The following is a 26,608-nucleotide window of genomic DNA, read 5'->3' as shown; positions in this document are numbered from 1 at the left end:
ATTTCTGTCGCTCCCCTGCAACCCCCACCCCACCCCCCCCACCCCCCCCGCCAAAAAAAGTGGTCTTCTGCAACCGTCCATCCACCAATGACCTAACTGAACTTTGGATAGATTGGAGTAAAGTGAAAGCATTCACAGAGTGTTAGAAAGAGGTGGTTTGAAAGTTATTACTGTTTTTGTTTAGAAGCTCGGTTCTGGATTGCTCAGGAAGGTACAATTTTGAATAGGCTAAGCAACAAAAAGGGGTGGAGTGAATCGTGGGGTGAGTGGGTTGTAATGAAGCTCCAAATAATTGCTCTCGTGTTTATAAAAATTTCCAGGCAATTCTGGCTAATTAGTGTGATATTGGGTGATAGGTGTTTAAGGAGAATGCTGATGGCTTGGAGCCTGGCATCAGCAGTTAGCAAATGGAATTGGGACCTGCCAGTATTCATTTTGACCAGAGGACAGCGTTTACGCAAGGGAGAAAACAGAGCTGAAGTTAAATCCTTGGGCAGCTGCCAGGTGACTGAAAGTGGGGAGAGAAGCCTCTGTGGAGACATTCTGCTTGAACCAGAAATGGGATTGTCAGGACTGACAGAGCTGGCAATGAGTAGGATGACAGAACATGACAGGATAGGCACTTCAACTGTTGGGGGTGGGAGAGCATGTTGTAGTTGTTCTCTTACTATGTTCTGAAGCTATTGGAGCAGCTGCCTTACTGCTGCAACAGGGTGAAAGCAAGACTGAAGGAAGCAAAAGATTGAAATGCACTGAAGAAATGTAAATTTCTTGCATTTACAGATTGTCTTAAAGAACAACTACTTTTAAAGAGTTCTAATGTAAGAAACATCACTGCCAATGTTGTGCACAAGTTACCACAAGCGGCAAGATGATGAGGACCCTCAGCTGTTTAAGTGATGCTGGCCAGGGGGATTGGTATTGGCCAGTACACAAGACAGTAACATGTATAGCATTGGTAACTTGTTAAAAATCCCAAGATGTGCCACAACAACATTATCAATTAACACTTAGCCAAGTCACTCAAGATATTAGGACCAATGGATTGGTCAAAGATACAGTTTCTAAGGAGTTTCTTGAAGGATGAAAGAGGCAGAGGGTGTAAGGAAAGGAATTCTGGCATTCCAGACTTGGCACATGAAGTTGTCTCCTAGTGATGGAGGGCTTAAAGCAGGGGAAACAGAGGGCAGATTTGGAGGAATGGTTGGAATATCATAAAGAGGGTGTCGATGCCAGAGGGGGGTTTTAAAACAAGGGTGAGAATTTTAAAATTGAGGCTTTACCAGATTGACTAACCCACAATGGTTTTCAATGAGGAGCAGCTTTTAATGCAAGTTGGGATGCAGGCTGCAGTGTACAAGATGATAAATTGATGGGAACGCTCCCCATTCTCAAAGAGCGTCGACACAGTCTGAGTTTGAAGTTTCCTCTTTGATCTCACAACGCTCCTTCAGTTCTGCACTAAGGTGTCAGCCTACACTATGCTCATCTAGTCAAGAGTTGAGACTGTTACAAGTTGAGCCAAAACTGATGGCAGTTGACTTAAGTGGCATTCAGCATAGAAAGACAACTGTCAATCTGTTTCAGCCCCAAAGGAAGTGCCAAGGGCAGCTTTGAAAAGATAGTAACAAACAGAGGCATCTGTATGCCTCTGCCATTCTGTAATCAGATTGTTGGTCTCAACCCCAACTGCACTTTCCTGCATAATCACTTTACCTCTTGACTCCTATGGGCCGAACATCTGTCCATCTCTGCCTTGGACATGTTCGAAGACTCCACCTCCACAGCTCTCTGGGGTAGAGAAATCAAATGATTCCCAACTTAATGAGAGAAGAAATTCTTTCTCATCTCTGTATTGAAGATGTGATGCAGCATTTTGAAATGATGCCTTTATTCTAGACTTTGATTAGTAAGTTTACAGATGACATGAAAGTTGATGCTATTGTTGATAGTGAGGAAAATGGTCTCAGCCTATAGAATAATATTGATCAGCTGTTAAGGTGGGCAGAGCAAGAGCAAATGAAAGTTAATCCTGGTAAGTGTGAGTCAGTGGGTCAAATAGGGATAGGACTTGCACCATGAACAGGAGGACCCCAGAGAGTACTGAGTAACAGAGATTTTGGTGTACTGGTCCAAAGATCCCTGAAGTTGGCCTGGCAGCACAGGCAGAGAGCAGTGAAGAGGGCATCAAGGACGCTCGTCTTCATTAGCTGAGGCATAGAGCATAAGAGGTCTTGGTACAACTTTATAAACTTTGGTTAGGCCAAAGCTGGAGTACTGTGCAGTTCTGGTCACCACTCTATAGGAAGGGTGTGATTACACTGGAGAGGTGCAGAGGAGATTCACCAGGATGGAACGTTTCACTTACGAGGACAGACTGGATAGGATGCACTTGTTTTCCTTGGAGTGAAGAAGGCTGAGGGGGACCTGATAGTGGTGTACAAAATGATGAGGGGGAGAGGGGGGCAGGATGAAGTGGGGGAGAGAAGGGGGGGCAGGAGGAAGTGGGGAGAGAGGGGGGCAAATGGCTGGATGACATTTGGCCACCTTTGAATTGTACAGGTTTGGTTCTGCCTTTCTTTTTTGACACTACAGAACGAGCCCCTCCCATGACAAGTCTCACTCACAGTAACAGGCCCATCTGCCACCGGCTGCTTTGTTAGACATGCATTGTTGACAATTCATATGAACAGGTAATGTGTCCTTGGTACCACCTGACCAGCTATGTTGACTGTACTTGGGAAAGATGCCCAGAATGTGGCTTATTTGAATTTGTAAAGAACTTTTGGCAAAATGCCTCTTATTGAGACACATGAAGGTGCAGATTCTAGAATCTGGAGCAAAAACAAAGTGCTGGAGGAACTCAGTGGGCCAGGCAGCATCTGTGGAGAGAAATGGACAGTCAACATTTCGGGTCAAAACCCTTCATCTGGACTGAAAGAGTAGAGGGGAGAGAGCCAGTATAAAGAGGGGAGGGGAAGAGCAGGCAAGCAATAGGTGGATCCAGGTGAGGAGGGGTGATTGGCAGATGATGGAGTCAAGTGGGGGAGGGAGGGGTGGAGATAGTGACAGAGGCTGGAAGGTGAGAGGTGGAGGTGACAAAGGGCTACAGATGGTGGAATCTGATGGGAGAGGAAGATGGAGCATGGAACCAAATAAGGGAGGTGGGGAGGGCAGATGGGAGCAGTAGGGGTCGGAGGGGAGTGTGTGGGTGATAGGCGATGGATAGGTGAGGGAGGGGAAAGAGACAGTGATGGGGGTGCTCGAGGTGGGGTGTTGTGGGATGGGGGTGTGTAGGAGGAACTGGGTAGACCAGGAGGACAGAAAGGGACGGAGGGGGAGCGGGTTACCTGAAATTGGAGAATTCACTGTTCATGCCATCGGGTTGTAGACTACCCAGGCAGAACGTGTGGTGCTGTTCCTCTAGCTGGCATTGGGCCTCAGCCTACAGTAGAGGAGGCTGAGGACCGACAGGTCAGTGTGGGAATGGGGAGGGCAATTAAAATGGCTGGCAACCGGGAGCTCCAGATAGCCACGGCGTAGGGAGTGCAGGATTCAGCAAAGTAGTCGCCAAGTCTGCCCTCGATCTCACCGATGCAGAGGAGGCCCGTCTGTCCTCAGCCACCTCTGCTGCCAGGGAAATGAGAGGAACAGCACCTCGTGTTGCCTGGATAGTCTGCAACCTGACAGCATGAACATTGAACTCTCCAATTTCAGGTAACCTGCTCCCCCTCTGTCCCATTCTCTCTCCTGGTCTACCCAGTTTCTCCTACACCCCCGCCCCAACCCAGCCCCGCCCCAACCCACACCCTTCACCCAGTTTCTTTCCCCATCTGCACCCTCTCCATCTGCCCTTCACTCAAACACCCCTCCCACCAGTTCTCCTCCGCCCCCCACCTCAGTGTTCTCCTCCCTCCCTCCCACCCCCCACCTCAGTGTTCCCCTCCCTCCCTCCCACCCTCCCTCCCTCCCTCCCACCAGTTCTCCTCTGCCCCCTCACCTCAGTGTCCCCCCTCCCTCCCTCCCACCCCCACCTCACTGTTCCCCTTCCTCTGCCCCTCCCCACCTCCTTTATTTGCTCCACCTTCCTCTCCCATCAGATTCCACCATCTGCAGCCCTCTGTTGCCTCCACCTCTCACCTCCCAGCCTCTGTCACTATCTCCACCCGTCCCTCACTGGATCCACCCATCACCTGCCAGCTATGCCCTGCCCCTGGCCCTTGCCCCTATACCGACTATCTCCCCTCTATCTTTCAGTCCAAATGAAAGGTCTCAACCCAAAATGTCGACTGTCCAGTTCTCTCCTCAAAGCTGCTGTTTAGGCACAAAGGCAGATGAGGCTGAGCTGGAAGCGGGTGAGTTGAGAGGACAAAGGGTAGTGGTGGAAAGGTGATGCAACAATTCTTTCCTGGCTTATACCCAAACCCCACCCTCTAATCCAACTTATTGGAAATGTATCTGGATAATTGAATAACGTTCTCTGGAACTGAGGCACCGAGGTGTTATCTGGAGGAGGAAAGTTAACCCACAGTGGAAAATTACTTGGAAGAAAGTTAAGGAATGCCAGAATTAATAAACTTCACAAAGAGCTGTGTTGAGATAGAAGTGGGGCCTTGGCAATGAATCTTTGTAGAATCGTGAAGAAAAGGAAACTGAATTTTGGAACCAGTGTTCAACGCACATACGCTGCCCGGCGCGGCGCTCCATCTGCCTGGACCCTCGCTCGGTGCAGCGCTCCCTCTGCCCTACAGTCTTCCTGGATAGTGCACTCCTCTAGAGAGCGGACTGAACTCACCGCCTTCGGACTGAAGTTTGAGAACATGACGAGGGAGACTGTTAGATGGACAATGAACAGAAAACAGCAGTCAGTCAAGGGTATAAACATTGCACCCCTCAAATACGAAGCAGAAGCTTAGAGTCGCAAAGTGTTAGAGAGCGACAAATCCACACTGAACATCAAACTCGCATCTTCACTCATCCTGCAGTACATTTTATTCTCCCCACATTTTTAAATGTAATCCTAACTCTCTTGTTAAAACACCACATATTTTCCATCATTAAGAAATGTTGTATTCAAAGCCAACAGAATGGTCTTGCTTTAATTTGTGACCAGTCAGTATGATAAGGTAGAACATTAGCTGTTCATTCAATAAGTATGGCTTTGTACTTCTGGCATTAGTTTTGTTTTTAAGAATCCTGGAGATGCTCTAATACGGACAAGCAAGTTCCAACATTCCAGTTGATAACCCTTCTCCACAGATGCAGCCTGACTAACATCTTCTGTGTTTCCTTCCTGTTTTGCAGATTTCTTGAGCTGATGGATAACAAGAATCGGAATTTCAATTCTCCTGTCGCAGCCAACGAGCAAAGCCCGTCGTCAGGGTCACAGTCACCTGTGGTACCCCCAAGCTCAGCTTCCACGACCAACTCCAGTCCAGGAACTCCCCAGCCTCTTATCCAAGCGCCACCCACTCCATCGGTGTCCCCTCCCCCTCCCTCAGTGTCCCCCACTGCTGAGCAACGCACCGAAATGCCACCTGTGCCAGCCAGCACCCCGTCCCCCTCCCCTCCTGCCAGCACCCCGGCTGCACCCGTGGCTCAGAAACGCAGCTTCATCTCCCGGCTCTTTGGATCCTCCTTCACACCCGAGACTCCGGCCACCAAGCCTGGTAAGGACTGAAGCAATTCCAGGGATACACTGGGATACTTGAGGGTTGTTGGAGCAAAACCCTCCTTGGGGTGGGGAGCAGGAGACATCAAGGGGTGGGGCATTAATCAGAGCCAAGCCATTGAGGAGGAAAGCAGGCAGCAGGTCTTCACTGTGGCTGCTGGTAGTCGAGAGCTCCCCACGGTCAGTGGTTGCAGGGGGCTTGTTGGGATTCTGTTGCTACGGGGAATCGAGAGCTGTGCACCAAGGACGGGTAGATTGAGTTAAAGTCTGGGAATACTGGAATAGGGAACAGACTGAGAGTGGGGAGGTGGGGTGGATACTCTCCCACGTCCCATTATAAATACGGAAAGTGGTGCAGTTACAACACCAATCTGATCTTAAATCTCCTCACTTTAAAATATTATAATTACCAGGAAAAGCAATGGGGCCTACTGAACTAACTTCCCAGTTTCTGCCGGTTAACAGTCAAATCTCCATCCAATTTATCAGAATAATTTTAAAGTAAAGCAAAACGCTCCAGATGCTGTAAATTTAACGTAAAAACTCAGAGCACTGGTTCAGTGGGCCTGACTGGTTTTGCTGGTAATTTTATGAGCAGCATCTGGGGAGAGAGAAACAGAGTTGATGTTTCTGGTGGGTGATCTTTCAGATGCTGCCTGACCTGAATAATTTTAAGCCCCCTGACTGACACAGTTTGCTCTCTCTGCTGATCCTTGTTCCCACAGCTCGTGTTTTCCCACCCACAGCTGTATCCCTCCCTCAGTAACCCCTCTGCTTGGGCCCCTTTGCAATCCACTCACCCTCATGGTCCCCTCTTCAAAGTTTTTAACCTACCCCTCCCTTCTGGTTTCCATTTATTACTGTCTTCCTAGATGTTCGAAACTGCATTAACACGCCCCCAGACCCTCACTGGCTGTTTCTCCCTTGTCCTCCACTCTAACCCCCGTGCCCCCCCCCCCCCCCCCATTATTTTACGAGCAAATAATCTGTGGTCTTTGTCATTTGGAAAGTTGCCTCCATTGACCTTTGTCTGTATATTCTGTGCCTTAGCCCTTCTTGCATCACATCTGATGGAGTTTCTCCCCCCCCCACCCCCTGGACAACAGTCCTCAGTTCCCCAAAGCTTGTCTCTCAATTTTCTTGCCCACCTTCTCTCCCCTTCCTGTGCAGATGCAGTAATCCCGGTATCCCCGGAGGAAGAAGTGAAGCCACAATGCGTTGATGACTTCGTCCCTGATGGGGGACTGGACAAGAGCTTCTTGGAGGACCTAGCTCCTCAGAAGGAAAAGAGCAGTGAAGCAGGGCAGGAGAGTGACAGGTAGGGCTTCCAGCACATTCACTGCCACCATTCATCTTAGGTACTGATTCAGGAGCCTTCGAACTGAGAAGGACAACACTCAGATTTCATAATGAATGATGGTATTTACTTGCACTTAATCATTTATCTACTCTTCATGATTTGATGATAATCTAAAGAAATGAACTGTCAATAATCTTCAATCAAACGGGATTACTGTTACACCAGCTGGATACAGGCAGGTGGCTGGGGATAGAGGTGAAGAGAGCGTGTACAGGAAGCAGTGTTACTGCTGAGCAGGATTAGCACTGTGCAAGGGAGTATGAGTGGTTCTTTGTATTTATTCATTTTTGGGATCTGATGTTGCTGCCAAGGCCATTTATTGCCCTTGAAGGTGGTGGTCAGCTACCTCCCTGAACCGCCAGTCCTTCTGCTGAAGGTGCTCCCACTGGGGAGGTAGTTGAGGATTTAAATCTTGCGACAATGAAGCAGCAGCAACGTATTTCCAAATTCGGATGGTGTGTGGCGTGGAGGGGAACCTGCAGGTGGTGGTGTTCCCATACTCTTGAATCCCGGTATTTGTGATGATGAGCACTGTACAGGGGGTAGCTTCAGGGTAAGTGTGGTTGGTCCTGGACAGGAGACCATGACTGCTGAGTGGAATAGGCACTGTGAAGGATGGAAGTGAGATTGGGTTTGCACGAGGGGCGGACAGCATCGCACAGGTGTTGGTGAAGATTGGGATCAGTACTGTGCAGGAGGCAGTGTTGGTGAGTGGAGGTAACACTGTATTTGAGGCAGGGTGAGTGAGATTTACACTGCTGCTTCGGCAGTAAAGTGTTTGCCTTGTCCACAGGTGATGAAAGATGCTTTATAAATCCAAGTCTCTGTTTCTCCCTTTCTTTACTGGGTGGGGACAGGAGGAGGAGGCTGTTGGTGGTGAATGGAATTTGCAGTGTGCAGGATGGGCACGGGCAGCAGTTAGTGGGGTTGGTGCTACTCAGGATGTGTGCAAAGGAGGTTGTTGGTGGTGAGTGGATGAGAGCCATGCAGGCTGTGTACAGGAGGCAAAATCAGCAGAGTGTTATCACTCTGCAGACTATGGGTGAAGACTTTATTGGTGGAGAGCAAGAGTATTACTATATAGAGGAGAAATAGAGTAGGGTGGATTTGAGTCATGTTCATTGGTTTGGGCATAGTTCTTGAAAGGTGCTTATATAGATGCAACTCTTTATTACGTTTCTTGTAGAATGGGTGGAGGAGATGGTGATTGTCAGAGTGAACATGAGAGGAGCGGGAGGAGGCCTCCAGCCTACCCTACCAGTCAGTAAGATCAGGGCTGGTCTGACCTTGGCCTCTGCTCTGGTTTACTGCCCATAACCCTCAACTCCCCCACAGACTAAAGAACCTTCTCAATATTGAATATATTCAAGGGTACCTCTTTCACAAGACCCACAGAGGGAAAAGTCCTCTTGACACTTTAGAAGTTCTATATTCCCCTGTAAGGGGAAATTTCTCATCATCTACTTTGTTAAGCCCCCTCAAAATTTTATAGTTTCAATATGCTTACCATTGTTCTAAATTCCTAGGGTCATAGGTCCCACTTGCTCAATGGTTTCTCTTAATACAGCCCCTTTTTCCCAGGAATCAGCCTCATTGCCTTCATCTACAGCATTAATATCGATTGTAAATAGCTGAGGCTCCAGCATTGTCCCTGAAGCCCCTCACCAGTGTAGGATAAGTATCGCCTGTCAGTGTTTGCAGTGGGTGAGAGTTAAACACCATTGGCTGGACAAGTCTGTCCCAGGGGTTTAATAAATAAATAAATGATGATAAACCAGAATTTCTTTTTCTGTGATTATCTACCTTTACTCGCATTGAGCAGTTACAATAACTTAATGTAATGGTTGACATTGCATCCTTTGATATCCTTGTGCAAAGTTAGGAGTTTAACCCCACTGCTCCATCCCTAGCAATGGTTTTCTGCTCCTTATCATTCTCCTTTCTTCATTGGGGTTGTTATGTTTACGGTTTTCCAATTTGCTGTGACTTTTCTGGAATCTTGGGAATTAGAATATTGTAACCAATGCATCCATCGTCTCCTTGGCCACTTTTAAGACCCCAAGATGCATCTTGTCCAGGAGGCTTGTCAGTTTTCGCTCCTATTAGTTTGTCTAATATTTTACCTCTAGTTATTGTGCTGAAACTCCCTCTTCCCTTTTACCCTCAGATTTTCTACCAATGCTTTTACTGGTCTCTGCTCTGATGAGATATAAGAATCTCTGCCATTTCTTTAGCTCCCCTTAATCATTCCCAGAGAACGTCTCACCTCTAATGGACCTACATTTATTTTAGTTACTCTCTTCCTTTTTATATATTTGCAGGAGTTCATATCACTTTTCTTTATGTTTAACATTTCAGGTCAAAGATCCTTCATCAGTTGCTAGTATGCTGTCATAATTTGTTTTCTGCTTCCATTTTATTCAACTTCCTTATGATTTTTGAAATGCTCACAGTTTTCTGACCACCACTAACTTCACAAGTATTTTCTTTCAATGTGATACTATTCTGAACTTCAGAGTTAGCATTTTTTGAGGGCCTCTACTTCTCAGTATGTTGTTGAAGGTTATGAAATATTTTCTCAGATGTCCACCATTGCTTTTGAATCTACTTTTTAAAATAAAAACAAAAAATGTCGAAAACGTTCAGCTGGTCAGTCAGCATTTGTGAAGAACGGAAGTTAATGTTTCAGGTTGATAAATTTTCACCAAGACTGAAGAAAGTTAGAAATGAAACGAATCTCAAGTCACAAGGGGAAGGAGAAGGGTGGAGAGAAAAGAGGAAGATCTGTGAGGTGGTGGAGATTGAGAAACGGGTGGTGATGGTGTTAGCTGAAAGGTGGTGGTAAGGGACAATACATAACAAACAGCATGTCTGGGTGAGGTGGGAGTAGAAGGAAAATTAGCAATAATAAGGTGGAGGATGAGTTCATAGGCTGTGTATGAGATGTTTTCTAGATTAATATGTTGAGGAGCCAACCAAAGAAAAAGCCTTTCTGATCTTGTACTGTGCAGTGAGAACGTGTTAATCTTTCTGGAAAGGGACCTTAAGGAATGGAGAGCATAAATAGAATTTTGCATTGCGGTAGTCCAATCTGAAAGCAGGGTGTTGAACTGAAAGAGGAAACTACGACGCTACAAGAGATGAGTTGGCTTTGGGTGAATGGGAAAACTTCATTAAAATGGTGATGCACAGGCAACAGCTGATATTTAAGGAGATACTGCATGATTTGTAAAAGAAAAATGTATTCTGTGAGGTGCAGAAGGCCGACAGGATGATCCGTCTGTGGCTGACAGTAGAAAGTAAAGATGGTGTTTTATCTAAAGCAGAGGCATGAAGCTACCAGCAATAGCAGTAAACCTAAGATTGGGAGCAATTTGGGACTTGGCAAAAGAGGATCAAAAAGTTGTCAAAGATGAGAGTAAACTGGTGAGAAACTTAAGAACTGTACGAGCTTCTTTAGGTATGTATAAAGGAAAACAAAAACAGTTTGGTGGGTGAGGGGAAAATGTGATCCTATAGATTCTGTAAATGTGATCCTGTATAGATGTGATCCTATAAATTCTATAGATTCTGCAGGTTGGAGGGGAGTAAATGTGATCCACTCTTTAAGGAAGGAGGGAGAGAGAAAACGGAACTATCAAATTTATGCTTAACATCACTACTGGAAAACTCTGGAATCTGTACTAGACCTAGAGAAAAATAATAAGATTGAGCAGAGTTGCCATGGATTTATGAGAGGTAACTCGTGTTTGATTCCTCGTGTCACAAGCTGATTTATAAATTATAAATTAAATTTTATTTACAGCGTGGTAACAGGCCCTTCCGGTCCAACGAGTCCGCGCCGCCCCTTTTAAACCCAAATTAACCTACCCCTATGTCTTTGCAATGTGGGAGGAAACCCATGCAGACACGAGAGACCGTACAAACTCCTTACAGACAGCGACAGGAATCGAACCCCGATCGCTGGCGCTGTAATAGCGTCGCGCTAACTGCTACGCTACCGTGCCACCCATTTCTCAAACTCTTAGGTTGCTTCCACTGGTGCTGCTTATTAATTCAACCATTATTCAGTAATTCCAATATAGCGCCTCTTTCTTTGTTGCACCTAATTCCCAAGCTGTTGAAGATACATTCAGGTGAAATGCACCCACTCTGCGGAGTGATTGGGTGAATGAATTTAGTACTGTCGAGGAAGTGCTCAGGTGGAATTGACAGCAATGAGTGCTCTATGAGGTGTGTGCAGGTGTAGTTGACTGTAGTTGGTGGGATTAGTGTTGCACAGGGTGTGTACAGGTAGATTTAATTCCAATGAGTTGACGAGCACTGTACAGGGTGTATGTAGGGAACTGACCAGTTTGTGGGATTATTGATATACAGGGTGTGTACAGGTGGAATTGTCTGTGGTTTGTGGGAGTAGCGAAGTGTGTTGTACTCCACAAGAATATTGTCAAATGTAACATTGTGGCAGGTGACTAAAAACTTGATCTAAGAGGTAGGAAGGAGTGTCATTGGAAAATGGGGGAAGAAGAGGGTTAGAGGGTGAAATGCGGAGTATGAGGCCTTGTCAGCGGAGGGTGAACATGCCAAAGGAGGGCTGATTAAATTCAAGGGTGTTGAAGTGGAGGAGAACGCGTATCCTGGCGAGTATAGGGCTGGAGAAGGTTACAGAGAGTCTCCCAGTATCCTCTTTCTGAACTGAAGTAAAGGTAAGGAATTTAAAGCTTCCGCCCTACAGATGGGTGGAGGAGATGGTGTTAGTGATGACTGGAATCAGTGCTTGTACGCCTGAGGGTACAGGTAGGATTGTCTGGAATCATTAGTGAGGATATCCTTCTCCAACATTAGATGCCCAATAGGATGTTTGAAGCAGTGGGTAGAGACCGGAGCTCTGCGTCTGCCTTGGGTTCTGCTGTTGTGCCACCTTTCATGGTTGTGTTGGTGCTGATTTGTTTAGTACACAAGAGACCTTTGTGAGCTGAACCACAGTTTGGCAAGGAGAAGGTCACATTTGGATCATTGGACGTTATTTCCAGCTTCATTCATGTGAATATCTACAATTTCTATGTTTATCGACATGTATTTAAGGTTTATGACAGAACTAAGTACTGCATTTTTGCAGAAAATTTCACAGAAGATTTGTGCATATTGTTGAAACACAGGCTGTGTGTCATTTTCACATTTGTTGTAATATCTAGTCCTTTCTTTTCAAAAAATCGTAGATTGTGCCCAGAGGTTCAGTGGAGGTGGCTTTGGGCAATAATCTTCCCCAGTACCAAGGCACACTTGACTTGAATGCATCATGCAGCAGGTATTTCTGGTCCTTGGAGTGCATTAATCGGCAACACCCAGTCATGAACGTTTCCTTCTGACGTAGACCAGCAGGTAGAATACAGGGCCCATCACCGAGTTCGTGATCTACTAACAGTGGTTCTATACCACAACAGGCTGTGACCTCATGACTTGGGATATCCATTACTTACCAAGCCAGGAGACCAACTGAGGGTCAATGTGGAGTGCAGAAGGGCATGCTGGGAGCACCATGTGTACCTATAATTGAGGATCCAACTTGGGGAAACTGCAGCCAGGTCTGTGTTTATGCCAAAAAGCAAAATCAACATTCAGAGAACATCACTAAGCAATCCCTGATTTAACAGATTGCAACAAATTTCAGCAGACCTACCACATCTGGTTGTGAATGAAGTCATCAAAGTCCAAACAGCACAGCAGGAGACTGTCAAATCCAAGCCAGCTCTGTGGAGCATCCTGTCAATTCCACATTCTATCCTTGTGGTCCTGCGAACTTACTCCCCTCAAATGATAGCCAAATCATTCATCATTGCCTCTTCCTTCGCCCTCAGGATTGTCTTCCAGGTCCTCACCTGTGTAACAAGTCCTTCCTTAAATTCCACCTGAAAGCCTAAAAATAGGTCTCATAGCCCTTTTACCACCAGCTAATGGGAATGGCATTTCTTTGTTTATCTGAACCTGTCATGTTCGTGTACATCTGTCATATCTCTACTCTGCCTCCTTTCCTTCAAAGCAAACAACCTCAACTTTTCCAACCTAACCTCACGGCTAACATACCTCATTCCTGGAACACTTCAGTAAATCTCCACACCCTCTCAAGGACCTTCACGTCCTTCCCAAAATGTAGTGACGACAAGTGTTGTGGCCTAACCAGGGCTTCGTAAACGTTCCACGTAATTTCCCTGATTTGTACTCGATACCTCTGCCTCTCATTATGTAGCCCTTTGGTACGTTCTGTCACTTCCTATGCAGGTGAGCACAAGGTCTGTCTGTTCCCACACACTCTTTACGACTGTGCCATCGCACTTTGGCAGAAGACAATATTGGCATCACCTCACACTTCCCTGTATTGTGCTGCAGTTTCACCATGTTGTAGTCATTGGTATCATCCTCACCCTTAAATTTGGTATCATCAAAGTTTGAAACTTCAGTCTGTAATTCAATATCCAAGTCATTTATACAAATCAAAAGAAGCAGTGGTCCTAGTGCTGACCCTTGGGCACAACCCCTACCCGCCACCCTCCACCCTGTTGGAAGATTTTGGGTTCCCTTTTTACATTAACTGCATTCTGTCCTCCTATCCTTGCCAATCTCGTTTTGTCTTCACTTCTCCATGTATCCCTTGAAGAATTCATCTGATTTGCATTGTATAACCTTTTCTTGTTTCATCATGTTCTCTGTCTCTTTCATCATCCAAGGAACCCAGGCTTTGGTTCCCCCTACCTTTCCCTCATGTGGGAATGTACCCAGCCCATACCTGAAGCATCTCTTTAAGGATCACCCATCGTTCTATTGTGGTTTTTCCTTTCAATCTTTGGTTCCATTTTACCTCTTGCATCCCATTGAAGTCAGCCCTCTGCCAATTTAGAAATTGTATTTTAGATGAATTGTTGCCATTCTTCATTACTATCTGAGGCTTTTGATAATGCTCATTCTTACCCGAGTGCTCCCCACCTGTGTGCCTATGTCATTCATTGGCACCAAATCCAGCAACATCTGCCTATTGGATTGCAGTCAAGGAGGTTCTTGAGAACACATTTCAGAATTTCCTCCCCTTTTCCTTTGCTCTAACCCCTTCCCAATATATATTGAGGTGTATAAAACTGGAGGCTCTGGATAGAGTAAATAGGAAGGATTTCCCGTAACAAAGGGGTTGAGGGAGCTTGAATGTATTAGTGGAAGGATTAAGGGGTGGTGAGGATTCTTCACCCAGAGCACATTGAGCTCTGTAACTCACTGCCTGAGAGGATGGAGGATTATACACACAAACGGTACTGGGAGGTGTTGCTGAAGAGCTCTAGCTGTGAGGTTACAGACCCAGTGCTGGGAATTGGGAATTACGCTTGGGAATTCTTTCTCGACCAGCACAAATATGAGCTAGAAATTTTCTGATTCAGTGAAAGATAGAGGGTAGTGGGGCTGATTAGGGATAATGAAGGTTATCTGAGCACAGAGGCAGAGAACAGTGCTGGAATACGAGCTGAGTACTCCACTTCATTCTTTGCCAAGGAAGAGAATGCTGTCAGAATCTCAGCATATGGGGAGGTAGTAGAAATAATGGGTAGGTCAAATTTGACAAAGAGGAGGCAGGAGAGAGGCTGGCTATGCCTTCAGTGAACACACCCCCTGATGTGGATTGGTTGCAACTTGGATTGCTGTGGGAGATTAGAGTGAAGGTTGCAGAAAAGCTGGTTGTGTTCTTCCAGTGCTCCCTAGAATGAGCAGAGCTCCAGAGGACTAGGAAATGCTACCCAGGACACAGGTTTAAAGGTTTGGCACAACAACATTGAATATGTATGTAAAAACTCCCCCAGGAGTCAGGTAAGACTCAATAGGCTGGCTTACTGCAACCTGCATCAAAACGATTCTACTGAAGTCGTCTGGGTCAAAAATTGCATGGTTTGGGAGGTCAAAGTCAAGTTTATCATCATCTGCACAAGGACGTGTGCACAGGTGCAATGAAAAACTTGCAGCAGCATCACAGACATGTAGCATCATATAAGCAGCATTCACAAGAGAAACACAAATTAAGCACAAACTGTACACAGTTTTTACAAAGAACTCAATTAGAACAAAAATAAAGTCCATTTTAGTGCAAAGTGGTCATAGTGTTGCTAAACTGTAGTGATTAGGGTTGTGCCGGTTGGTTCAACAACTGAATGTTCTAAGGGAAGTAGCTGTTCCTGAACCTGATGGTGTGGAACTTCAGACCTCTGTACCTCCTGCCCGATGGTAGCTGCAAGAAGATGGCATGGCCTGGATGGTGGGGATCTTTAATCAATGTTGCCTTCTTGAGGCAGCGCCTCATGTAGATACTACTAATGGTGGGGAGGGATGTGCCCGTGATGTATTGGGCTGAGTCCATGACTCTCTGTAGCTTATGTTCCTGTGCATTCGAATTGCTGTACCAGACCATGATGCACCCAGTCAGGATACCTTCAACAGTGCATCTGTAGAAGTTTGTTAGTGTTCTGTGACAAGCTGAACCTCCTTAACCTCCTAAGAAAGTAAAGACACTGGCACACCTTCCTTATGAATGCGTCTATGTGCTGGGCCCAGGACAGGTCATCCGATATGTTAACGCCCAGGAATTTAAAGCTGCTGACTCTCTCCACCGCCGATCTCCCCACTGTAGACTGGCACATGTTCACCTTCCTTCCCCTTCCTGAAGTCAACAATCAGCTCTGTAGTTTTACTGACGTTGAGCGAGAGGTTGTTGTTGCGGCACTGCTCAACCAGGTGTCCTACCTCGCTCCTGTACGCTGACTCATCCCCACCTGTGATACGTCCAACAACAGCGGTGTCGGCGAATTTGTAGAAGGTCATTCATCCCAGCCCAATCTGCAGGAGCTTCACAGGGCAACGTCCTGGGCCCAACCATCTCGAGCTGCTTCATCATTGACTCTCATTCCATCAGAAGGTCAGAAATGGAGATGTTCACTTCCATTCACAACTCTTCAGCGAATGAAGCAGCCCACGCCTGCATACAGTCCCAGCTAGGTAACATTCAGGCATGAGCTGATAAATGGAGAGCAACATTCACACCACCCAGTCATCGAATCATTGAAAGCACTTTCTTGTCATTGCCCCAGTTATTTTTGTAATATCTGGCCATGTTCCTGATTCTGACCACTCTGGAACTGGGACTGCAGTTTGGTTTCCTCCCACAGCCCACCTACGTGCTGGCTGTTAGATTAATTGGCCACAGAAAATTGCCCTTCGTGAAGGTGGGTGGAAGGAGAATCGGGATGGATTTGATGGGCATGTGAGAGAGAATATGTTACAGGGAAATAAGTGGAGGAATGGGATTGATGAGATTTCTCCGAGTGCAAGCATAGATTAATTGGGTTACATAGTGAGCTCCAGTGTCATAAGACGATATGAAATCTTCACTCCAGAGCTGTGGTAACTCACACCGGGGTCACCAACGTCCTGTGTGCTGAGGACTGCTCTCACATCGCTGTAATCCCCTCCCCACCCTTTCCCAAGTACCTCTCGCAGCCAAGGTCTCTTCCTCCGTGTTGGGAACAACGTGCCCCATCGCAGGTCGTTGGCCCCTCTTCCCCCTACAACTCACCGTTGGAGGGTCCCATTCCTTGACAGCCACCTTTCCCATACAGTTAGCCTTGCTGCGAGTAACCCTGTGAGCTTTTGTGTTTTTGCCGTCAGAGGTCTGTGGACACACTGAAACCCTAGTCTGTGGTGTAGGCTGAGCCGAGACAGCACTGGCAGCTGAAGATGGTTGCCAGCATCAGAGTTGCCTTCTGTACTTGGGGAGTGGGATCCACCGTGGATGGGGGCGGAATGTTTTTGAGGCTGCCGTGTAGCGTACAGGTGCAGTGCAGTGTTTACCCCGCCCTGTGGGGGTGGGGTGTGGATGACCCCCGAAGTGCCTGGACTGACTGACAGGCCTGCCTCAGGAAGGTCCCTGCATTAGATGAAATGCTGTTAACCTCTGCTCTGCTGTTAACAGCCCAACCCTTGTGTGGTATGCATATGACGATCTAGAGTGCATTGTCTGACGGGGATGGAAGCTGATCCAGTGATAACTTTCAAAGGGCAACTGGAAACACACTTAAAAAGGAAAAAAAATGACAGGAAGGAAGTGGCAGTGAGAGCAAAATGAACCCGTTGCCATCTTGTGCTAACACAGGTTTTGATTCTGTAAATGTTGAACAATTATCAGCACATCTGGAGCATCTTGTTAAAGTGCCGGAGCATCTTGTTTAAAGTGTTTTAAAAAAAATTCTACAGGGCCTGACAGATGAATTGTGTCAAAAGCATCAGTCAGCCAGGAGAGGGATAAGAAATGCCTTCGCCCAGAGGCTGGTGAATCTGCGGAACTCACGGCCCAGGCAGGGCTGCTGGGGAGGCTCGTTTTCTGAGTGTGTTCACGGCAGAGATCGGTAGATGGTTGGATGTACAGGGGATACAGGGTCAGTGTTCGGGGAGACAAACGTGGTGGCCTTTGCACCGGGTGCAGAGGTGATGGGACAGAGCTGTGGGAGGCCACAGGCAGCGATGCACTGAGTGATGAGCACAAGGCCAGCTGAGGCCACTGGGTGGAGGGTGTGGCCACGTGCAGAGTGCTGGGGAACACAGATGCTGGCATTTAGTAACACAGGTGGTAGAACAGCTGTACTATCCACTGACAGCTGCTTGTCTTTCTCTGCTGCAGTGACGGAGAGAGGCAGGGCAATCCCATGGTCGCCGGTTTCCAGGACGATTTGGATCTTGATGACCAGATGCTGCAGAAGCCCAGCGTGAAGTCGCAGGTTCCCAGTAAAGATATAACCCTGTCCAGTGATGAAGATGAGAATGCAAAAGTCACCAGGAGTCTGGATCCACCAAAAAGGTCAGTGCTTCGTGATTGGAGGGAAATGTATAATGGTGCTGGCCCAGGAGCAATGTGGGAGCCACTGGTCTTGACATACATAGACAACAGGACCTGGGTGTGTAGCACATAATTTCCAGACCTGCATACCTGACGAATCTGGGGCAGGAGTACTCCACTCAGCCACTCAAGCCTGTACTGTCATTTAATAAAACTATGTTGATCTGATTGTAACCTCACCTCTGCCGCCTTGTCTACCCGCAGTAGCCTTTCACACACCTCCCTTGTTGAGTATCTATCTACTCACCTTAAAAATATTCAACAATTCTGTTCCCACCTGTGCTTTGAGGAAGAGAGCTCCAAAGACAATAGTTTTGCTTCACCTTTGTCTTGAATGGGCGATCCCTTTTAATTGCCCCAAGTTCTAGATTCTGCCACAAGAAGAGACATCCTCACTGCATCCATATTATGAAGACCCCTCAGGATCTTAGATAAGACAGTTAATTTAAGCACTCTTCTAAACTTCAACAGGTACAAACCTAGTCTTTCCTCATAAGAATCTGTCCATCCTGGTATTAGTCCACTAAATGTTTGCTGAACTGCTTCCAGCATATTAACACCTTTCCTTAAATAAGGAGATCAACACTACACAATATTCCAGATGTGGTCTCACCAATGCCATACATACTGAAGTACAACTTCCACTAACAATAAATGCTGGAATTCTGCTAGCTTCCCTGATTGCTTGCAGGACGTACGTTCTAGCCTTTGCAAACATGCACTAGGAAACCCAGATCCCTCTGCATCTCAGGGTCATGAAATTCCTGCCGTAAACAGTGACATTTTAGGAGGGAAACACAGGCAAGCTGGTGAAAGAGCCCAAAGAGATTTCACAGTGGAGGCACAAGGGATTGCAAATGTTGGAAATCTGGAGCAATGCACAGAAAACTCTGGAGGAACTCAGCGGGTCAGGCAGCATCTACGGAGGGAAATGAACAGTCAATATTTTGGGCTGAGACCCTTCATCTGGACTAGAAAGAAAGAGGGCAGAAGCCAGAATAAAAGGGTGGGGGGAGGGGGAGGAGCACAAACTGACAGGTGATAGATGAATCCAGGCGAGGGGGATTGGTATATGGGTGGGGGAGGGGGGGATGTGGGAGTGATGTGAGAAGCTGGGAGGTGAGAGGTGGAAGAGGCAAAAGGTTGAACAAGATGGAATCTGATAGGAGAGGACAGGGGACCATGGAATAAAGGGAAGGAGGTGGGGGACCAGAGGGAGGAGGGTGTGGGTGAGGGGCAGGTCATAAGATAAGGTTTCTTTGTTAGTCACATATACATCGAAACACACAGTGAAATACATCTTTTGTGTAGAGTGTTCTGGGGGCAGCCGCATGTGTCGCCACGCTTCTGGCGCCAACGTAGCACGCCCACAACTTCCTAACCCGTACGTCTTTGGAATGTGGGAGGAATTTCTTCCTGGATTGATACAGCCAATGCTATTTGTAACTGTCTTCTCAACCTAACACCTCCAAATTTCCAGTCCCTTGGCTCCTGCGTTCTCTTTACAAATAGAAGCATAGAAAATAGCAGCAGAAGGGGGCCATTCAACCTTTTGTGCTGTTCTGCCGTCCAATATGTTTATGGCTGAATGTCAAAATTCAATCCCCTGTTCAGCTATAGTAAATGCACCACTTAATTCTGATAAAAGGTCATTGACCTGAAGCATTAAATATCTCTCTCCACAAAATGCTGCCTGATCTGCTGAATGTTTCCTGTGCTTCCTGTTTTTACTTCAGCTTTCCAGCATCTTTGATTTTGATTTTCCACTTAATATTGTTTCTTCTCAGTTTTCCCACCAGAATGTATTACTCCCTTTTCCTTTGCTTTAAATTCCATCCATGTCCTCCTATATGTTTCATGTCTGAGATTTAGAGGGATCTGGGTGTCCAAGTGCATAATTCACAAAAGGCTAGTGTACAGGTACTTCAGGTAATTAGGAAAGCTGAAATTATTTATGGCAAGGGAATTGTATGCAGAAGGAAAGTGATTGTGTTTCAATTACAGTGGGCAGTGAAGAGACCACCTCTGGGGTACTGTGTACAGTTTTGGTTTCCTTATTTTAAGGATGTTAATGCATTGGAAATGGTTCTAAGAATATCTACAGGCCTTTAGGTGGAATGTGGATATTATCTTATAAGAAAAGATTGGACAGGCTAGCCTTGTATCTGCTGGAGTTTACAAGAGTGAGGGGACTTGAAAGTCTACAAGACCCTGATGGGTTTTGGCAGGGCGGCTGTGGAGAGGATATTGCTTGTTGTGGGAGAACTTAGAACTAACAATCATTATTTAAAGCTAAGGCTCCACATATTTAAGACAGGTGAGGTGAAATTTTTCTCTGAGAGCCATGATTCTTTGGAATATTTCCTTAAAGGGTAGTGAAAGCAGTCTTTGTATTTTTAAGGCAGAGGTAGATAGATTCTTGATAACTTCAGAGAGAGGGTAGATGGAAATGTGGAGTTGAAGTTACAGTTGGATCATCCCTGATCTAACTGGCAGAGCAGGCTTGAGGGGCTGAATGGCCTATTCCTGCTGTTAATTTGGATGTCCATCTGTCCATGAATTGGAGAGCAGCAAGTCTCAAGTGATGAGGACTGAGTGAAGTAAACTTTAGTTTAAAAAAAAGTATTAGAAAAATTAACAACTAAAAGCCGATAAATCCCCAGGACCTGATGTTCTGTGAGCAAGGTTTTAAAGGGGGTGGTGATGAGGAGAATAGATGTAGTGGTTGTCATCTTCCAAAGTTCCATAGGTTCTAAAACAGTTCCCACAGATCAGAAGGTGAGAAATATAACTCCATTATTCAAGAATAGAGGTACAGTAAACAGTTAACTACTGACCAGTTGGCCTGACATCAGAAGTATGGAAATAGCTGGAATCCATCATTAAAGAAGTGGGTCCAATGCACCTGGAAAATGATTCGACAGAGTCATGTTGGATTTATGAAAGGGAAATCATGGTTGACAAATCTGTTGGGGTGTTTTGAGAATAGATGAGTGGGAACCAGTGGTTGTTGTGTATTTGAACCTACAGGCCTTCGAGAAGGTGCCAGCAGAAGTTATTACATGAAATTGGAGCAGTGGGATTAAGGATAATGTACTGGCATGAATGAAGGATTTGTTAACAAAAAAACTGAGTGGGAATAAACAGATTTTATTTTGGGTTGGGAGGGTGTAAGCAGTCAGGCGATGCAAGAATCTGTGCTGGGGCCCCAGCTTTTTATGAACTATAACAATGATTTGAATGAAGGAACCAAGTGTAATGTATGTAAGTTTGTTGATAAGGAACACTGGGTGCCTGTGTGTGCTGTGAGGAGGCTTTAGGGTAGGTGAAAGGGTGAGGGCAAGACAGATGGAATATCATGTGGTAAAATGTGAGGTCATCCACTAAGGTAGAAGAAATGGAAAAGCAGATATTTTTAAGTTAGTTTATTATTGTCACATGTACTGAGGTACTGTGAAAAACTTCGATTTGCATGTCATCCAGATGGATCACTTCTTCACATCAGTACATTGAGGTAGTTCAAGGGAAAACAATAACAGAATGCAGAATGAAGTGTTACAGTTACAGAGAAAGTGCAGGCAGACAATAAGGTGCAAGGCCATAACAAGGTAAGGAATCCTCAGGAAATGGGGTAGTGTACATGCACCTGTCTACATCAACGGTGCTGAGGTCGAGAGGGTTTAGAGCTTCGAGTTCCTAGGTGTGAACATCACCAATAGCCTGTCCTGGTCCAACCACGTAGATGCCACGGCCAAGAAAGCTCACCAGTGCCTCTACTTCCTCGGGAGGCTAAAGAAATTTGGTATGTCCCCTTTGACACTCACCAACTTTTATCGATGCACCATTGAAAGCATCCTATCTGGATGCATCACGGCTTGGTATGGCAACTGCTCTGCCCAGGACCGCAAGAAACTGCAGAGAGTTGTGGACACAGCCCAGCGCGTCACGGAAACCAGCCTCCCCTCCATGAACTCCGTCTATACCTCTTGCCGCCTTGGTGAAGCAGCCAGCATAACCAAAGACTCTACGCACCCGGGTCACTCTCTCTTCTCTCCTCTCCCATCAGGCAGAAGATACTGGAGTCTGAGGGCACATACCATCGAGTTCAAGGACAGCTTCTATCCCACTGTGATAAGACTATTGAATAGTTCCCTTATACAATGAGATGGACTCTTGACTTCACAATCTACCTTGTTGTGACCTTGCACCTTATTGTCTACCTGCAATGCACTTTCTCTGTAGCTGTGACACTTTGTACTGTTATTGTTTTTACCTGTACTACCTCAATGCACTCTGTACTAACTCAATGTGTCTGCACTGTGTAATGAATTGATCTGTACAAACAGTAAGCAAGACAAGTTTTTCACTGTACCTCAGTACAAGTGACAATAATAAACCAATACCAAGGTAGATTGTGAGGTCAAGAGTATATGTTGTACAAAGGGACTGTTCAGTAGTCTTATAACAGCAGGATAGAAGCTGTCCTTGAGCCTGGTGGTACGTGCTTCCAGGCTTTTGTATCTTCTGCCCGATGGGAGAGGGGAGAAGGGAGAATGTCCAGGGTGGGAGGGATCTTTGACTATTCTGGCCAAGGAGAGATTTCTTAACCAAGATGGTAGTGAATCTTTGGAATCCTCTGTCCAAGAAGGTGGTGGAGACTTGGCCACTGAGTTCACAAGGCGAAGAGCAGTAGATTCCTGGACCGTAAAGGATCAGGTAATATGGGGTTAGTGCAGGAACAGAGCATCCATGTTAAAGATCAGCCATGGTCTTATTGATGGACCTCAGTTCTCATGTTCGTTCTTTGCTTACACTGAAATCTATCTCCTATAGTTCTGTCCATTCACTTAATCTGTTAATAATCTCCATATAATCGAATCCTTCCATCAACACTGCTTCCATTGTGTCATCTGAAAACTTCCTTTAACAATCTGATGGTGTCATGGTCACCATTATTAATGCTAGTTTTCGTTAATCAACAGATTTGTTAAAGTTGTAGCGACTCACCGTCCGAGCAAGTGAACCGGCTCGGTGGTCAGGTCACGTGTTGTCGGAGCGGCGAGGCCCAAGATGGTGTTGGGCCTTCGTCTTCCCCGAGCGACAGGGAGGACCCGCGCACGGGAAAAGTTTGATGACGTAGCGTATACGTCACTTCCGTTTTTGGTGGGCGGGAACAGTCTCTCTTAAAAGGCCCGCGCAAGGTGGGAAAATAAACCAGTTCTTGTTCTGAAACCCATCGACTAGTGTCTGTTTTCACATCGCGGTAGCAGCCGCTACAAAGTAGTATTTTAACTTTTCCATGTATGGTGGAATTTGAACTTGACTCTGAGTCATAATTGCATCTCTGAATTACCAGCCAAGGTGACCACCATCTACCTGTAGCCCTGTGAACTTGCCCTTGTGAATCTCACACACATTGTAGTTTCCACTTTACAGATGCATCAAGAGTGGATCTCCAAAGATGACAGTTGCTTCTCCCTCTCTCAGAGATGAGTAGCAGATGCAAAAAAAATCAAATCTCTGTTAAAAATGTAGAAATTAGCTGATCACAGGCCCTCCTACCTGAATTTCTTCTCCAGTGGCCTGAATTAGTCAAAGTTTATTGTCATATGCACAGGTGCAGTGAAAGTATTGGGAGCAAGTGCTAAGATTGAGCAGTCTAAAGCAGGAGTATTCTTTATATTCATTACTTTCTCCTTCCTTTACAGGCCTTCCAAAAATGTGTTGAAATCCCAAGACGGATTCCCAGCCAAAACCACCGAACACAGTCCTGGCATCAGCTCTTCTGTTCCCATCCAACCAGAGCAACCTAGCAACAGACACATGACCTTTGGCCAGCCTGCTAACACCCTCCTGACCCCCATGCCTTCTCTGGCAACTCCACTAGCCCCAGTGGCAGCTCCGCTCCACAGGACCGAAGGCAAAGACCAGAGCAAAGCTAAAGCGCAAGAAGGCAAAGAGTCATCTGAGAGTGACCCCGAAGGGCCGATCGCCAAGCAGTTGCTGTCCTTTGTGTTGGACGACCCTGACTTCGAGAGTGACGATTCTGACAGAAGACCAAAACTTGTAGGTTTCTGGATTTGCTGAGACTTCTTTGATGTTGGAGTGATCAGTGTGAGGGGAATGGTGCAATGGGATAGAGTGGCCTCAGTTTCAGGCAGAGTCAGCAGTGAGGGTATTCCCCCAGTTTCTGCACCAGTTACTCCCAGGGCTGGTTGGAGTGAGAATACCAGTCGAGTGCTGAATGGTGTTCCAGTGCATCGGAGGGCAGGCCCGGGGGGGGGAGAGATCCAGTGTGTCGGAGGGTGGGTCCGGGAGATTGCACACGTGATTGGGGCTGAATATAGGCCCCCAAATTCAAGGTGAACTCGCCTGCTCTTTCTGAAATAAACCTGTGGGTTCTTTTTGGTTCCCCCCTCCCCTTCTGAGAGGCCAATCCATCCCTCAGTTTAACATACCGGTTGAATGAGGCCTGTGGTAGTGACATTCCTTCTCAGTGCAACACTCAAGTCCCACCTGGGATTTATTGTGGAGTCTGTGGGATGGGACTGGACCTCACGACTTTGTGACTGGAGGTGAGAGCCCTGGGTGACTCCTCCTGTGGAGCTGGCTGCTGGCTCCGTGCATTGCCTGTTTTCTTTCTGTGGTCCTGATCCTCACCCATTGACTGTTGCCTGGTGCTGCCTTTCTGCAGGAGGAGTTCCCTGTGCGAGAGGACAGCTCTGAGCTCTCCGACGATGACGTCAGCTTGGCAAAGCCCACCGTGCCAGTGAAAGCCCCGGCACGGATCGTGAAGGGGACCAATGACATGGACATCTTCGGCCTAGGCATCAACAGCAAAAGCCCCGCAGCCCCAGAGAGCACCGATGAAGGTGATGGCGAGAGGTTGTGCACGGAAACTATTCTGGATTTAATGAGGGAGCTAACACTGGGTTTATTCTGGTACCAAGGCTTGGATAAATGCCTCTCTCAAGGTTGCAGTGTTAACTTGTTGCAGGGCACTATCCTACAATAACACGGTTATATTCTTCCTACTGTTTTCCAGACCACCTTCTGTAATGCTACAGGCGTCACCTGCTTGTATTCTCAGCGTAACTGTGTAAAGACCATATATTTTTTAAGGAGAATTTGGGGAGTGAGTGTGCTGAGGTTATTTGTTTCTCTGGTGTGAACATGCCTGGAACACACAGACTCTGAAAATCACTGTGGCTCCTGGCTCCTTCAGGCAGAAAGCTGCTGCCCACAGGCACTTCCAGTGTCCAGTTGTTCCCTGTTGCCTGAAATGTGTTTCCTTCCTCTTGCCGGCTGTTCATTATAGAAGAGAAGACTGTTGATGAGGGGGGTTCAGCACTCATCTCGCAACCTCTGCTCCGATTCATTGCATTCAATTTCAGCTCAATAAGTAGCTAAAAGGCACTTGGACAGGTACATGGACAGGAAAGGTTTAGGGTGTTATGGGCCAAACTGAGGCAAATGGGGCTGCTGTAGATGGGCATCTTGGTCAGCATGGATGAGTTGGGCCGAAGTGCCTGTTTCCATGCTGTATAACTCTATGAATAACTACTCTTGCTCAGTGTAGCACAGCAAGTCCCATGACGGTTAAAATAGCTGTAGCAATAGGAACAACAAATAGATTTCCAGCAAACCAGTGCGTCCTAGTTTTATTGCGATCCTGTGGATGGAACATAATATCTGAATTATCTGGGTTTTCACAGAGTGCATCATTGGCCCCAATCTTCTGCTGAGATCCACACAGGTCTGCTGGCAGATAAGCCGAGAATGGGAAATTCCTGGGCACGGCTTTCCACAGAGTGGAGCGCAGGCTCTGGGACTCCTGCTGTCTGCCGGCCCTCCCCTAGTGCAGTCCAGTGGAGCCTCAACGGGTTTCCAGCTCCCAGGGTGGGTCCATTGAAATGCATGGAGGAAACTGGCTATGGGGAGAAAGATGAGGAGAGCTCTAATCTGATTTAATTAAATTAGTTTAAATGTTTTTAATTTACATGTACAGGTCTTTGATTTATTATGTTTTCAACTTTTAATAATTTATTTTAATGAATGTGTGTGGAAGTCAAAGACCATGAACGTTTGTCACAGTCAGAGTGATGTGGTGTAGGTACAGCCTGGGAAAGGCTTGGTAATGGATTTCGCAGGTGGTCTTAAATAATGACACAAGGAAACCAAATCCTCCCTTCTCATCATGGTCTTCAACATGTGAACAGAAAGCAACTTACTTGGATTTGGATAAGTCTGGAATTAAAGCTACTTTCAATAATGGTAGCCTGAGACCACTGGATTGTCTTAAAAACACATCTGCCTCACTATTGTTCGGCTGAGGAAATCTGCCCTCTGAATGCTGGTGGGCTCTACTGGGAGGACTGGGAACTCAAAGTAAATCAAAAATAATTGCAGATGCTGGAAATCTGAAATAAAAACAGAAAATACTGAAGGAGGATCTCTGACCTGAAATCTTAACTGTTTCTCTTCCCACAGACGCTGCCTGACCTGCTGAGTGTTTCCAGCACTTTCTGTTTTTATACCAGGGAGTTCCATCCTTGCCATGTCCTGGAGGAGCAGGTGAGAGCAGAAGTGTGGGAAATGGATGAGGTGTAGGCAAGGGCTTTGTTAGCTATGCATGGTTCAGGAAGAAGGGATCTCA

At 46.4% G+C, this 26,608-nt stretch overlaps 1 protein-coding gene across 2 annotated transcripts in view; it reads left to right on the top strand.

The window, feature by feature from the left end:
- LOC127582047 (rab-like protein 6) overlaps positions 1–26,608 on the top strand; it is a 79,777-nt gene that overhangs the window by 44,645 nt on the left and 8,524 nt on the right. For both annotated transcript variants that reach the window (XM_052037004.1, XM_052037003.1), the window contains exons 9-13: positions 5,305–5,669; positions 6,842–6,989; positions 17,737–17,913; positions 23,661–24,018; positions 24,647–24,824. In XM_052037004.1, coding sequence (XP_051892964.1) covers positions 5,305–5,669; positions 6,842–6,989; positions 17,737–17,913; positions 23,661–24,018; positions 24,647–24,824 — 1,226 coding nt within the window. The remainder of the gene's footprint in view (positions 1–5,304; positions 5,670–6,841; positions 6,990–17,736; positions 17,914–23,660; positions 24,019–24,646; positions 24,825–26,608) is intronic.

The sequence above is a fragment of the Pristis pectinata genome, chromosome 23, assembly GCF_009764475.1.
Source record: "Pristis pectinata isolate sPriPec2 chromosome 23, sPriPec2.1.pri, whole genome shotgun sequence".
Lineage (NCBI taxonomy): Eukaryota > Metazoa > Chordata > Chondrichthyes > Rhinopristiformes > Pristidae > Pristis > Pristis pectinata.
Note: the sequence above shows the minus strand (reverse complement) of the source record. Positions and strands in the feature narration are given on the sequence as shown.